General features: G+C 31.5%; 3 protein-coding genes across 3 annotated transcripts in view; all 3 read left to right on the plus strand.

The window, feature by feature from the left end:
- The window catches only part of LOC117168565 (cleft lip and palate transmembrane protein 1-like protein), a 69,282-nt gene that overhangs the window by 14,057 nt on the left and 39,877 nt on the right, over positions 1-15,348 (plus strand). The window lies entirely within an intron of this gene.
- LOC117168563 lies at positions 486-9,533 on the plus strand. Its single transcript, XM_033354313.1, has 3 exons — positions 486-3,591; positions 7,440-9,110; positions 9,190-9,533. The coding sequence occupies exons 1-3, from the start codon at positions 576-578 to the stop codon at positions 9,216-9,218; spliced, it is 4,716 nt and encodes a 1,571-aa protein (XP_033210204.1). The 5' UTR covers positions 486-575; the 3' UTR covers positions 9,219-9,533.
- The window catches only part of LOC117168564, a 15,346-nt gene continuing 12,519 nt past the window's right edge, over positions 12,522-15,348 (plus strand). The window contains exon 1 of the mRNA XM_033354314.1: positions 12,522-14,614. Within this exon, the coding sequence (XP_033210205.1) occupies positions 12,619-14,614 (1,996 nt within the window). The 5' untranslated portion in view covers positions 12,522-12,618. The remainder of the gene's footprint in view (positions 14,615-15,348) is intronic.

The following is a 15,348-nucleotide window of genomic DNA, read 5'->3' on the forward strand; positions in this document are numbered from 1 at the left end:
CCATAGTGGTCCGCATATGGACCCTTGATCCAGATTAGGTTCTCTTATCCAGCAATTTCTTATAATAAGAATTTTTGTGAAGAAATTACCCTTTTTCCTTTTTTTAACTCTTTTTGCTCTGTGATCCGTGAAGTTATTTTCAGAATTGGAAACAGTAGAGTTATACGGATTGTCTTCCTCAAAAAAAGGCCATGATTGATTAAAATTCAAACTTTAAAAGAAATGGTTAAGAAGCGTCAGTAAGAATACATTTAGTTCCAAAAATTATTGTCAAAATAATTCTTTTTCGTAAATTTTAATCCCTTGTATATCATAAAAAATCATATTTTTTATATAACGCAACTGATATTTCAATCCCTGAAATCACAGAACCTTAAATAAAGTTCTGAACTTTTAAATGCCGGAAATATCGCCATGCTGTAAGCTGGTACAGCTGGTTCAGCTGTGTCCATTCCAGTTGGCGCCACATCGAGAGATTCTGTTGTTTTCATTGTCGGTGTTTTTCACCCTTTGTTTCTGATTTTTTTGTGCGAATAACCAGTAAAATTCTCCAGTGCTTCGTCATCGAAAAAACAATGGGGGGTAAAAGTCTCAGGTATCGTGGAAAGAAGAAAAGGCCAATAAACGAAACACGAATACCGAGCCAAGAAACATCCGAAATCAAGAAAGTCGATCCTCGCTGTTCAAAACCACATCGTCTCATCGTCACCGACAAAAAAACAGACATTCCGTTTCTCCTTGCCCCCGATGCTCAAGTAAGTCTCTTTCCAAAATTTCTCATTGAAGAAAATTCCAAGGATATCAATAATCGCATTGAACATAGCGATGTTCTTGTTGACAGTTCAGGTACGATTATTTACACCTCCGGTCAAATAACTCTCACAATAGACCTTGGATTAGGTAAACTCTTCTCCTGGAAATTCACACTGGTAAATTTCGAGAGACCAATAATCGGCCGGGATTTTCTGTCGCATTTTCAACTTCAGATAAATTTCCAGAGAATGTGTCTCATGAACGTGGAAGCCGGGCTCGAAACAACGAGAATTTCGACAGTGGCTTGTGAATGTCACAGAAATGATAATTCTGACGATGGTTGGCCGAATATAACAGCGATTTTTAAAAGGTCAATAAAACATCGGAACCATATCATAGATAAAAATTCAAACAAGGCATTTCTTGTTGGGTTTTCTTCACAAGTTAGCGTTTTTCCGAAATCAGAGGTGAACGACGAGGATTTGGAGCCTTTTAATGGTTCGTTTGAACTCCATTGGCTCTCTGGAAAAGTTGCACATGTTTTAGGCTGGAATATTCAAAAATTGGATTTTGGTTTGGGACGAGAATTTACTTGGAAGTTCGCAGTCATCGATATCGATAAACCAATAATTGGTTTTGATTTTATAAACTATTTTGGCCTCACGCAACAGTTAAAAATGGGATATTTGAGTCTTTTTGATTCTGAAACAAATATGGCAACTCCTGCACCTTCTGGCCCTTGCGACTGTGGACATTTTCGAGAAGGTTGGCCCAAGTCATGTTTTTTGATTCCAGCATGCCCTGAACACAATACTGAACCGTCGTCAGTATTTAAGGAACTTTTAACGGAGGTCCAATCGTCGAAAGAAAATACTGAACCATTGAGGAAAAGTAATCAGAATCTTAAAGAGTCCAGTCCCAATTCTGAAGCTTCGAATGGGACTCTTAAACCCTTCAGTCAAAATTCGAGAGGGTTTCAATTAACCAAAGAAAAATCAGAAACATTGAAATCATCTGAATTATCTGAAGCAGATCTTGAACCAGTCAATGAAAAATCTACAAAGTTTGATCAATATCCTGAACCTTTCACTCGGAATCCTAAGACGTTTCATCAACGCTTTAGAGAGCTCGAACTGCTGAATAAAAGTACTGAACCCTTGAGCCAAAGTTCTAAAGAGTCCAATCAGTATCCTCAACCCTTCAATCAGAACCTTAAACCTTTTAGTCAAAGTTCGAGAGTGTTACAACCAGTCGAAAAAATTCCTACACCATTTACACAAAATCCTAAAGAGTCTAATAAAATTTCTATAGATAAGCGAAGTATCGAATCACCTAATCAAAATTTCAAAGAAACTCAACAAGATCGTTTAGAGATGTTTAGAGAAAAAGAAGAAATATCTAAACCGGTGGAAAAACCACCTAGGGGGAGCAATAGAAATTTCATGAAACTGGATAACAAATATAATCTAAAAGAAGATTCTAGAAATGCAGGAAATGAATTCGGATCAAACAATAAAAAATCGACATTACCCAGAAATGAAAATCCGCATGATAAAGTTAAGGAGCAACCTCGAACAATCAGCAAACATTCTTTAAATCTGGGTATCAGGTCTAATCTAAAAGAGGATTCTAGAAGTGCAACAAAAGAATCTGGATCAGTCAGTGAAAAATCAGCATCACCCAGAAACGAAAATTTTAAAGATAAAGCAAAGGATCAACCTCGGGCAAGTAAGGCAAATTCTTCGAAACTGGATATCAAATCAAATTTAAAAGAGTATTATAAGAATGAAAGAGACGAATTTGAAGCAGTCAATAAAAAATCGACATCACCCAAAAACGAAAATCCTCAAGATAAAACAAAGGATCAACCTCGGGCAAATAACAGAAATTCCTCGAAACTGGATAATAAGTCTAATTTAAAAGAGAATGCAAGAGAAGAATCGGGATCAATCAATAAAAAATCCGCATCACCCAAGAATGAAAATCCTCAATATAAACTAAAGGATCAACCTCGGGCAAACAACAGAAATTCCTCGAAACTTGAGAACAGATCTAATCTCAAAGAGGATTATAGGAACGAAAGAGATGAATCTAAAGCAGTCAATAAAAAATCTACATCACCCAAAAATGAAAATTCTCAAGATAAATCCCAGGATCAACCTCAAGAAAATAACAAAAATTCCTTGAAACAGGATAGCAAATCTAATCTAAAAGAGGATTCTAGGAATGCAAGAGAAGAATCTGGAACAATCATTAAAAAGCTTACATCACCCAAAAAAGAGAATTCTCAAGATAAGCTAAAAGAGGAACTTCAGACAAGCAACAGAAATGTCTCGAATTTGGATAACAAATTTAATATAAAACATCGTTTTCATGTAACCGATATAGAAACCAAATTGCACTTTCTCATAGGAACTGAGTCCGAACTCAGTGTCTTTCCACAGGAAAGAGTGAGAAAAGAAAGAAGAGAGCCGTTTGATGGTTCCTTTGAAGTTTCCGGTGGTTTTGGAAAAATAGAAAAGATTTTCGGATGGACGACACAGGTCATAGATATCGGACTGGGAAGAAAATTCACCTGGAAATTTGCTCTCATTAACATCGGTAAGCCAATACTTGGCTGGGACTTCATAAGCCACTTTGGGCTTTCATTTCACACTGGAGGTCTCCTAGATCTTGAGACAAAAATAACGGCTCCACCTCCTGATGGACCTTGTGATTGTGGAAGCATCAATGACGGATGGCCAACTTTTGTTAACTTCATGAAAGTTCCGATAAAGGAAAAGCCTAATCGTATAGAAGAAGAATCAGTGTTAGTCAGCGAAGCAGCTGCAATAAAAGGTGAGTACATATTCGTCACTTTTTCCGTCCGAGAAGTATTCTCAAAAACTGAGAATATCATTCTCCTTTTTGTTTGTATCGTCTCATCTAATCTCATTTCATCTCGTTCCTCACCCGAGCTACCAGCGGAAACACCATTGACGTAAATGTAAGGTTATCAAATTAAAAAAATAGTTGATAAAAATGTCAATACACCACGTACGTTCTAAAAAAAGTTGTATTTAAACAATTCCTGTCCAAAAAATATCTTTTAGGTAAAAGAATATGAGGATGTTATCCGTGAATATTGTTCCAACTGATATTTAAACTATGCATTATAACTCTGCTTCAATAATAAATTATTTCCAATATGAAAGTACACAAATTTGAGGACTTTCTGGTTTATAAAGTCACCAGTAAAAAATCTTCATTTGAACGTTCAGAGATTCAAGCACATGTAAATCGGTCACTTTTAAGTTTATTTTTGCAAAAAGAAAATTATTTTTTAAATAAAGTTTCTTTCAAATATTTTTAAATATCCTAAAATATTTTAAATTCCGAGTAAAATTTCTTCAAACATTTTTTAATTCTGGAACTATGTTGAAAATTCCTTATAATCCTTTAAAATATCATAAAACCTTACAGGTCCCACAAAATCCTTCTAAATCTTATGAAATTCCTCAGAACTGTATGCAATTTTTTAAATAACCGCTCAAAATCATTAAAATCATTAGAAATTCCTTGACATTTATTAATTCGCTTAGAAAAACCCTTATAGCTTTTTAAAAATCCTAAATTGGAGCCTTAAACATCTTGAAATCTCTTTAAAAATCTCTAAAATTCCTTAGAAATCTCCTTTAAATTGGTTTATTTATATTGAAACTATATCAAAGAAATAATAAGAATATATCTCAAAAGATAAAAAAATCTTCTTTAAATCCGATTCTTAAATACGGAAATTGTTTTTAATAAACTCGTAATTTTATTATTCATGTGAAACGAGATTTAAATATGCCGCTTAAAAAATCAGTACACATTATTGTAATAATTATTATTAACAAAGGAGTGTACATAAGGCTTTTTTGGCCCCAGGAATCTAGAATTAGAGAATAATTTTCTTTATGCATCAGATTTGAGATATAACCACAAAGACGATACAAAAAATAAACTAACGAGATAAAAAAAGGATTACACTCTTGAAAATCATATTTAGGAACCTTAATTATTAATAAAAGAATAAAATAGAATTGAGTTTTCAGTTAAGACAGTTAATTCTCGACCAAATAATTGATAAAACGAGTTTCCAGATAAATTAATTAATTTTCAACAAAAAATACAAATTACCAACGAAAATGGAATAGTTATAGCTTCATCTCAAAAAAATTAATTTTCAACTTAAGTAAAAACGTTACTTTCAACCAGACGAATTTTCTATCAACAAAAAATGTTCAATTAAACAGTTTTTTTTCAATGAAAGAAATGAACTCTAAACAAAAAAATAAAAACAGTTAAATTAATCAGTTTTGGTTGAGGATTCAACGACTTTATTGAAAATTGCTCTTTTTTTATTTTGACTGTTTTAGGTTTGAAACTGAAATCTCGTCAGGTTGAAATGTCAACTATTTTTCTTTGGGAAACTTATCTTCTTTGGTTATTTTTTTTATTAAAAATTAATCATTTTTAAACTGGAAAATTAATTTTTTTTTCAAGATTCATATTCTTGAGTTAAAAATCCAACTATTATGTAGAAATTCTTTTTTTTTTGGTTGAAAATTTAACTGAAATCTTCTTTGGTTGAAAATTCTACTAAATTGTTGACATTTTTTTTTTTTGGTTGAACTCAACTGTTTTTTTGATATAAAAAAAGTATTTTTTTATGCAATATCCACCACGTATTAGATTTTTCTTTAAGAATCCATGTGTTTTTGTTGAGAAACCACTTTTGTTAAAAATTTGTATCTTTTCATTGAATTGAACTGTTTTTTTATTTAAAATAAAAATATTTTTGGTCACAACTTAGTTTTTTGTTGGTGAAAATTAATCGTTGTAACTGCACATTTAACTATTCCATTTCAGGTTAAAAAACTATATTTTTTAGTTAAAAACTCAACTATTTGTTAGAAAAATCATCTTCTTTGTTGAAAATTTGGATTCTTTAGTTGAAAAGTCATTTATATTTTGATGCTGATAATTCATCTGAAATCTATCTGCGTTGAAAAAGAAAAATCTTTTTGAAAACTCGTCTTGTTTTATTGATTTGAAATATTTTCTACTTAAAATAAAAATCTTTTTGGTTTAAATATCAATTACAGTAGACTCTACGACACTTCTCGTTTTCCGATTTCTCCTTCGTTCGCTTCTCCTCGCTCCTTGCCTCATCTCACGCGCACGCATACGTGGCCGGGGCCGGCTACGCCTTCTGCGCAGTGATCCCAAATTTGGCATGTTGAGCTACTGCGCTTGCCCGGCGAAACAACTCTCATTGGTCGCTGTTGGCGCGTGGTTCAAACCGGCGTAATTAACAATTATTGAAATTAAAATATATTATGATTGTAAATTGTCCATCAATATCAGAAATAACGTGATTTGTGGTGTATGGTTAGAAAAAAATACCAACGCGTATATTTGGTAAACAATCAATTCGAAAGATGAATTTATATTGCATTGACAAAGGTTTTTGAGAAATAAAAAGCTTTATCCAACGAGCCATGTATATAGCGAAATATTGGTAGAAATAGCCGCATTTTTTAGTACCAAAAGACATTGGCTAGATTTTTATAATCAGAAATGATGATTTGTGTTCCTTTTTTCTCATTATGAGCTTCATTATTTGGCTTCTCTGAATTAAAAATAACTGTTCTGAGCTAAAAACGTGATTTTCAGGTATTTAACTAGTATTATTATTTTTTGCACTAACAATTTTTACATAAAATTATTTGAATATTCATAGATATTATATTAAATTTAAAAAACATATTTATTTAAAAATTCGTTGGTGAAATAAAAGTTAGTCTTTGAAATAAACAAAAACTATTAATTATAAAAAATGTACGAGTTATTATCTTGCTCTCACCTTAAATCACAATTTGCGTAATTTCTGATATTAATGTGCAATTGATAATAAGTATATATTTTCATTTTAATAATAGTTAATTCTCTTTGGTTTTAATTGCGCGCCAAAAGCGACCAATGAGGGTCGTTGCACCGGGCAAGCGCAGTAGCTAAACATGGCAAAATTGGGATCACTGTTACTGCGCCGAACGCGGCTTGACGCAGGAGAGAGGGTTATCTGACAACTCCTGTTCGCTTCCCCTACAGCCCCGAAAACGAGAAGTGTCGTAGAGTCTACTGTATTATATTTTTATATTGAGAATTAAACTTTCTTGGTTGAAAAGGATATTTTTTTATTGAAAATTCATCTTTTTTGGTAAAAAGGTCACCTTTCATGGTAGAAACTGAAAGTTTGTGATAAAACTTCAACTGCGTCTTCTAAAAAATTCTTCTGTTTGTCTTGAAAATTCAACTATTTGGTTTTTAATTGAAGTTTTTTTTATTTTTTTGTAAATTGGAACATTTGTTTGAAAATTCATCTTTTTCGGTTAAAAATTCAATTATTTCGTTCAAAATTAAACTATTTTGTTGAAAACTAATTTCTCTTGCTTGAAAGCTCAACTATTTGTTTAAACATTTACTCTGTTTTTGTTGAAAATTTAACTTTTGATGGAATATTCATCCTTTAGGGTTTGTATAGTCAACTTTTTAAAAAAACGTTCCACTTTTTCGTGTGAAAACTCAACTCTTTTGTTGATAATTCATCTATTATTTTAAATACAAAAAAAAACTTCTCAATTATTCTTTCACCTTTCTAGACGACTCACAACTGGCATTATCCGACAACAATTCTACACCATCCAAACGAAGAAGATCTAAAAAAAAGGTGAAATCGACTGAAGATGACACCCAAACTAAAGCAGAGGAAGAAGAAAGCACCGCAGTTGAATCTTCAACATCAACTGCAAAAGGCCCACTTTCAACATCGAAAGAAGAAAAAACTGAAGCAAAAATATCTGAAATAAGCAACACATTGTCACAGGTGGACCATGAATTTCCTATAAAACATTGTTTTCATATCACGGAGAAGGAGACGAAGATTTCTTTTTTGATAGACACACAGTCGGAAATTAGTGTCTTTCCAGCATCAAAAATGGGTAAAAAGCCTTTAGAGACACGTCAGGATTCCTACGAAATTGTCGAATGTGATGGAACGGTTGTGCCAGTTCTTGGCTGGACAACCCGAACATTGGACATTGGAATAGGAGAACGGTTTTCCTGGCAATTAGCAGTAATTGACAGTGCAAAAACAATCCTAAGTCGCAATTTTCTTGAAAAATTTAATCTTGGAATAAACCATAAAAAGCAGATTATTTACAACAAATATGGTAGATTTTCTAAATTTCTATCAGAACCTTGCAATTGTCCAGAATCTAACTTGACATCATCAACTTCCCTGAAGATAAGACTAGTTCCACATACAATTAAACACCATTTTCACCTTTTAGATAAAAATTCCAACATGTTATTTTTTGTCTCGCAAATGTCAGAAGTTAGTTTTGTACCAAGATGTCAGATTCCCAGATGCTTTATGGAAGTTTCTAAAAATTCGGAAATTATAGATTGCGCCAGAGTAGTTCTTCCAGTTTATGGATATGTGACTCTCAAAATAGATTTTGGATTAGAGCGAGAATTCGAATGGAAGTTTGCAGTCGCCGAAACCCTCAGGCCAATAATTGGTTTAGATTTTCTAAAGAACTTTGATCTCAAGACTCATAGAACGGAATATCCCCGACTTGTCGATCCGGAGACAAAAATGGAAACTTCAAAATACACAGGATCTTGTGACTGTGGAGATACTTTTGATTTTCCTGTCTTGATGTTTTTAAGAAAATTAGACTTAGCTTCGGAAGAGTTTCCTGTTCAGACGAAACTTGATAATAACGTTACTCACTGCTCTGATGATCGTTGTCCGAAAGAAGGACGAATAATTCTTGTCGAGAGAGAAACTGGAATGCCGTATCTTTTATCTGGAGCGAAAATGAGTGTTTTCCCGGAATCAGAGGCGAATAAAGAAGATATTGAACCCTTCGATAATTCTTTTGATCTTGTTCAGATGAATGGTTCGGTTGTTGCAGTTCATGGCTGGATTAATCGAAAATTGGACTTTGGTTTGGGAAGATACTTCTTTTGGAAATTCGCTGTAATAAATATCGGCAGGCCGCTTCTTGCAAATGATTTTCTTCATCACTACGATTTTGTAGTATCGTACAAAGGTAGAAGCGTTTTCGATGAAGTGACTTCGAAGACTGTTGTTGGATCGACTGATTTTTGCGAATGTCAAGCGAGACATTTCTGGCCAGATATTTCTTCCATGGGAATCAAGTTCAAGTGGACGAATAAAGCGTCTCCTAATAGAATGCGGCGAGGAACGATGGAAGATAGCACATCATCGGATGAAGATGATTATTTAAAAACAGAATTACCGAGTAAGGAAAACCGGAATTATTACTTCTCACCAATTTAGTCCGATTTGGACTTTAAATAATCGAACTTCATGCCTTTCAGGTCCAGTTGAAAGTTCGGAAAATATTTAAGAGGATATTAGAATGATCTGCAACTCCTTGGGAGTAAAAAAGACATCTAGAACGTATCTATAGAAAACTAGTAGAATCCTGCAAGTATAAACGACATTTTTTATGGAGTTGTATCTAGAAGTTTTAAAAGTGTTATTTCACTCAATGTAAAAGATTTTTTGCGTTTGTAAATATGTTGCCTTTTATTTTTTAACTTAATCAATGTTTAAAAAGTCTAACTTTTCTGAAATTGACTAAATATTCTTCTAATCTGAGTGAAAATATTTAAAATTACTAAATCGAGAAAATATTTTTTTACATATAATTAATAAATCAATTTAAATGGCTCACTGACATAATTACTTTTTCAGATTTTCTTTCTACTACTATTTTCAATCACTTTTCTGACTTTGAAAAGTGAAATTTTTAATATTTTTATTTAGTTGGAAGGGACGAGATTTTGGTTATTTATTTTTTTGTCTGAATTGGAATATGTTGATTTATTTTTTCATCTGGAATTTAACGAAGTTTTAGAAGAAAAATGTATCCTATCACTTGATATAATAAATTTGAAAATAAGGTCAAACTCAACTTTATTTTGAATTTTAAGTTGATTTGTTACGTTTTTTAATTATGAAATCATTCAGTTTACGATGCCCAATTCTAAAATATTTTGCTTTGAAATTTTTCCATTTTAGGTCTACATTTTCAAATGTAAGATTTTAAAAATTTTAAATTAAAAGCATTCGATTTTGAAATTTTTTTTGATCAAAAAAAGTTTCAGATATTATTTTTAAACTTTTTTTAGTCAGAAGGGAGAAAATTCTTGTTTCTAATTTGTTTGAATTGGAAAAGTCCCTTTTTTGTTTTTCAAAATTGTTATTAAGTCGAAAGAAATCCAATATTAGTTATTTTTTGGTTTGTTTTTAAAATTTTCCATCGAATTCGAAGGGAACCAATTTTGGTTATTATTTGAAAAATTTTTTGGCGTAATTTTTAGGTTTTATTTTCAAATTTTTATTAAATTAGAAGAGGGACATGTCTTTAGTTTTAATTTAGAGCATTGAAAATAATAGTTGATGATGGCGCGGATTTATATTTTTTAACCAGAAATTTTTGAACTGTTTAACTTATGAACTTATTTTTTCATTAAATTCACCATTTTTAAGGCTTTTAATCTTAAACTGATTGGTCTTTAAAATTGCATTCCAAAATGCTTTAATTTGAAAGTGGACTCTAAAAAATAAAAAACAATAAATCGAAATTTCTTAAAGTGGAATCTTGTAAAATTACTTATTCAAACTGAATAATTTTACAATTAAAAAAGTTAATAATTGAGTTATATATTGAAAAGAAAAACTTAAAATTGAACTTATTTAAACATGCATTATAATAATATGATATGAAACTTATCACATTTCAAGTAATTAGATAAATTTCTCTTTCCGAAATTTTACAAAATTCCCGGTCAAAAAAAACTCACTGCTATTTCCTGATTTTACTGGTTTCTCGGTCCAGCGGTCACCCTGAATTTTATTCAATAGTTTAAAATTTTAATTAAACGGTAATTATTTAATTAAGACAGGGTTTTAATTTTGAAAAGTAGATATATGCGTAATATAACATTAATTAGTTTGGTAAGACTGACTAAAATTCCTAAAGTTTCCAACAAAGGTAAGTGAAAAATAATATATGTCTTTATAATGTTTTAAATTTCATCAAAATCAGAAATCAAAAATTTCACAAAAAGTACATTTTTAACCAAATATTTGAATTTTTAACGAAAAATGTAATGCGCAATTAATATTTTAATCTAAGAAGATTTTGATTCTAAATCAAAAAGAGCAATTGATTCAAACGAGACGAATTTTCAACAAAATTTTTGAATCCTTAACCAAAACAGATTAATTTTTAACCAAACAATTGCCAAAAATAGTTAAACAAAAATGATGCAATTTTTATTGAAAGATATGTATCTTCAAACAATTTTTAAAATGACTTGAATTATTCCTAAAATTTCGAATAATCTTTCAAATTAAAAAAAAATGGCCTTAAAATCTTCAAGATTTATTCCACATCTTTAAACATCTTTTGGAATTAAAAAAAAATTCTTAAAAAATTAAGTTTTAAACCAAAAAATCCATGCAATTTTTTCTAGGAATCTTAACAAATTTTTAATTAGTTTTTGATCTTTTAAAAATTTCGAAAATATCATTTTAAACAATTCGAATTTTTCGAAACATTTTTTAACTTCTGCAAAATAAAAAAAAATGCCTTAAAAGCTTTCAGCTTCTTTGCTGACAATTTTGAAAATATTTTTAAATATGCTTTTAAAATTAATATGTCAAAATAAAAATTCTTTAAAAATTTTCTCGGGAATCTTAAAAAATTACTGATTATTTTGAATTCCTTCGAAATCCTTAAAAATCTTCCTTATTTTATTTTGAAATATCCCAAACCTTCAGTTTGCTTAAACTTTTTTTGTTAAATGTTTTCAAATTTCAGATTATTTTCCGAAGCTTTTCATAACTTCTAAATATTTTTTAAAAATGATTTCAATTTTTCCTATTTTTTTTAAATTCTGCAAAATAAAAAAAAAATCGTCTTAGAATCTTTCAGATTCTTTTTTTACATTTAGATTATTTTTAAAGCTTTGCAATACTTTTTAAAACATTATTTTAAACAATTCGAATTTTTCTTAAAGTTTTTTCCAGGAATCATTAAAAAAATTATTTTCTTGAAACCGTGGAGAATTCCTAAAATACTTCTAAATTTTATATTTGAAATTTTGAAGAATCTACATTTTGTTAACAAAATTTTAAGTGATTTCAAGTCTAATATTGCTTAAAATCTTTCAAAAGTCTTAAATATCTCTTAAACTTACTCAAATTTTTTAACCTGGTAAAATTATACATTTTTGCTTCAAAATCTTCTGTATTCTACCCAAAAATTTATGGAATCTTAAAAAATAAAAAATAAATCAAACATTCTTTAAGATCATTTTTCTAAATTATTTTGAAATCTCGACCTAAAATTAATCTTCTAAAATAAAACCTAAATAATTTTTAATTTCCCCGAAAATCTTATTGTTGGTTAAACGATTTAGAAAAATTCAGAAATAAATTGATGGTGCAGACAATTCGTAATCTTTATATTTTGTTTCACCAATTTTTTTAAACAGATTTCAACATAATTAAAGGACTTTCTTTGAAATTTGCCGCCATTTTTATTTCGAGCGATTCGTCAATGAAACTCGATGTCTCGAATCTCGATACGAATTTCATTTGTTTCCCAAAATTCCACTTTTTCATCACCATTTTGTTTTTCTTTGTGATTACATTGTTGAGATTTGTGCACATTGTTGTTGTGAATAAACATAAAAAAAAGTATAAATTGTGTTGTTGAAAAAAAAAACAGAAAAATGGAAGGCAGTCGGGTTCGAAAGAATTGGAAACAAAAGAAAAATCGTACACTTGTGGCAACAGATCGTCGATGTCCCAAGCCATCTCGTCTTGTCGTAACTGACCAAAAAACTAACATTCAATTTCTCATCGCCCCAGATGCTCAAGTAAGTCTCTTTCCCAAATATCTCGTTGCGGAAAATTCCGAGGAAATTGAACAGAGCCAAGTTCTTGTGAACAATTCCGGTTCGATTATCCACACTTTTGGCCAAATCACGCGTGAAATCGACCTTGGATTAGGAAAGCTCTTCTCCTGGAAGTTCACACTTGTAGGTTTCGAGAGGCCGATAATCGGAAGGGATTTTTTGTCGCATTTTCGTCTAAAGTTTAATTTCGAGAAAATGTGCCTCGAAAATCCCGAAACGGGACTGGAAACTATGAGAATTTCAACAGTCGCTTGCGAGTGTCACAGAAATGAAAACTCTAATGATGGCTGGCCTTATGTGACCGCAATTTCCAAAAGAAGTGTGAATCACCGAAATCATGTCACTGATAAAATTTCAAAAATCCCATTCCTAATTGGCGCTGCTTCAGAAATTAGCGTTTTCCCCAAATCAAAATTGAGTGGTGAGAATCTAGAACCTTTTGATGGATCTGTTGAGCTCCATGGAAACTGCGAAGATGTTGCACAAGTTCTCGGTTGGACGACCCGGAAATTAGATTTTGGAACAGGTCGAGAATTCACTTGGAAATTTGCAGTCATCACGTCAGGTATGCCAATAATTGGTCTCGATTTTCTACATAAGTTTGGCCTTGTCCAGCAACTAAAAATGGGATATTTCGGCCTTTTTGACACGCGAACGAAAATATCAACGCCTGCGCCCAGTTTTCCTTGCGGATGTGGAAATCGCGTGTCTGGTTGGCCCACATTTACTTCCTTAGTTGTAGAACCGATTTCGAGATCTGAAAATCGGCGAGAAGTACAACCGAGGCCTGGTACTTCAAGTGAAAATTCTGGACCTTCCAGACAAAATCTTCCAACTTTTGATCGGAACTCTAGAAATCATACAAGTTTTAGAGGTTTCCGTGGAAATTCGAGACCATTCAGAAGGCATCGTTCACGAAAATCAAAAACAACGAAAGAGGAAAACTATAACACAAATCCCGGAATGGATCGCAACGTTGCAGAAAAGAAAAATTATTCGAAGAAGAAACGGTTCGATGTAAAACATCGTTTGCACGTTGACGATAAGAATTCGAAACTGCCATTTTTAATCGGTATTGCTGCACAAGTTAGTGTTTTCCCAAAATCCGAGGTGAAAGAAGAGGATTTGGAACCTTTTGATGGTTCTTTTGTCCTCAAAGGATGTGGAGAAATTTTCCCGATTCTGGGATGGACGACCCGGACTTTGGACATTGGATTACCAAACAGATACGACTGGAAATTTGCTGTTATTGACGTCAGTAAGCCAATCCTTGGCATCGATTTTATAAGTCACTACGATTTTTCAATCAGTGGCCAAAGTCTCATTGATAAAAAAACTAATTTGACGACTCCGTCGCCATCAGGACCTTGTGACTGTGGGAAAGTCCCTGATGGATGGTCAGTTTATGTTTTAACGAAAATACAAGTTTCTGGTATATCCAAGCCTGATAATCAAAAAAAGGGAATTGGACAATCAAAAACGGAATCTGGAGGATCCGAAAATGTAAAACATCGCTCGCATGCCGATTCTCAGAATTCGAAACTGCCATTTTCAACCGGAAGTGGAACCGAAATTAGCGTTTTTCCGAAACCCGAGGTGCCAGAAGAGGATTTGGAACCTTCTGATGGATTCCAGTTTGAAAATGATGAAATACTGGTTTCTCTTCCAATAAAATCTGAACCATCAAGAGAAGAATGTGGATCATCAGAAATTGTTTCTGAAAACCTGAAAGAAGAACCAGAACCAAATGAAGATGTACCTCATCGTTTTCACGTTGACGACAAAAATTCAAAACTTCCATTTCTCATAGGTAAGAAACTAAGAATACGATTATTTCCGAAACGAGGGTTTGTCCAGCGGTTAGGGAAAAGCAGGTTGTGCATATGTCAGGGGATTTTTGCTTTTATGTTAGGAAGTTAGAGTGAGACGCCTTTTAAAAAATTGGTATAGACCGTTTTCGAAATTTTAAAGAAATTAGTTACATTTACGACTAAAACCGATTTTTCAGTCAAGAAATAAACAAATTGTTGAATTTTAAACTAGAAAATATGAATTTACCGTCACAAAGTTAATTTTCAATAAACTATTTCAATTTTCAAGCAAATAGTTACGTTTCCTATCAAATTGCTGAATTTAGAACCTAAATGCCGAATTTGAATTTTAAACAGTTTAATTTTCAACTTGAAAATATCAATTTTCAACAAAAAAAGTTCATTTTCGACCAAATATGTACATTTTTTACCCAAATGTTTAATTTCCAACCTAAAAAATTGAATTTTCTACAAAGCATTACAATTTTTAACAAAAAAATATGAATTTTTAACAAGTAGTTCAACACTCATAACCAATTAGTTGATTCCTCAACCCAAAAATAGAAATTTTCTACAAAAATATTAATTTTCAATAAATTATTTGAATTTTTAAGCAAATTGTTAAATTTGACATCAAATCCAGATCATTTTTAACAGAATATTTGAATTTTCTCAAAAAAATCATTTTGAACATAGTATTTAACATAGTATAGGATTTAAAAGTCGATTTTTC

This window comes from Belonocnema kinseyi, chromosome 2, assembly GCF_010883055.1.
Source record: "Belonocnema kinseyi isolate 2016_QV_RU_SX_M_011 chromosome 2, B_treatae_v1, whole genome shotgun sequence".
Classification (NCBI taxonomy): domain Eukaryota; kingdom Metazoa; phylum Arthropoda; class Insecta; order Hymenoptera; family Cynipidae; genus Belonocnema; species Belonocnema kinseyi.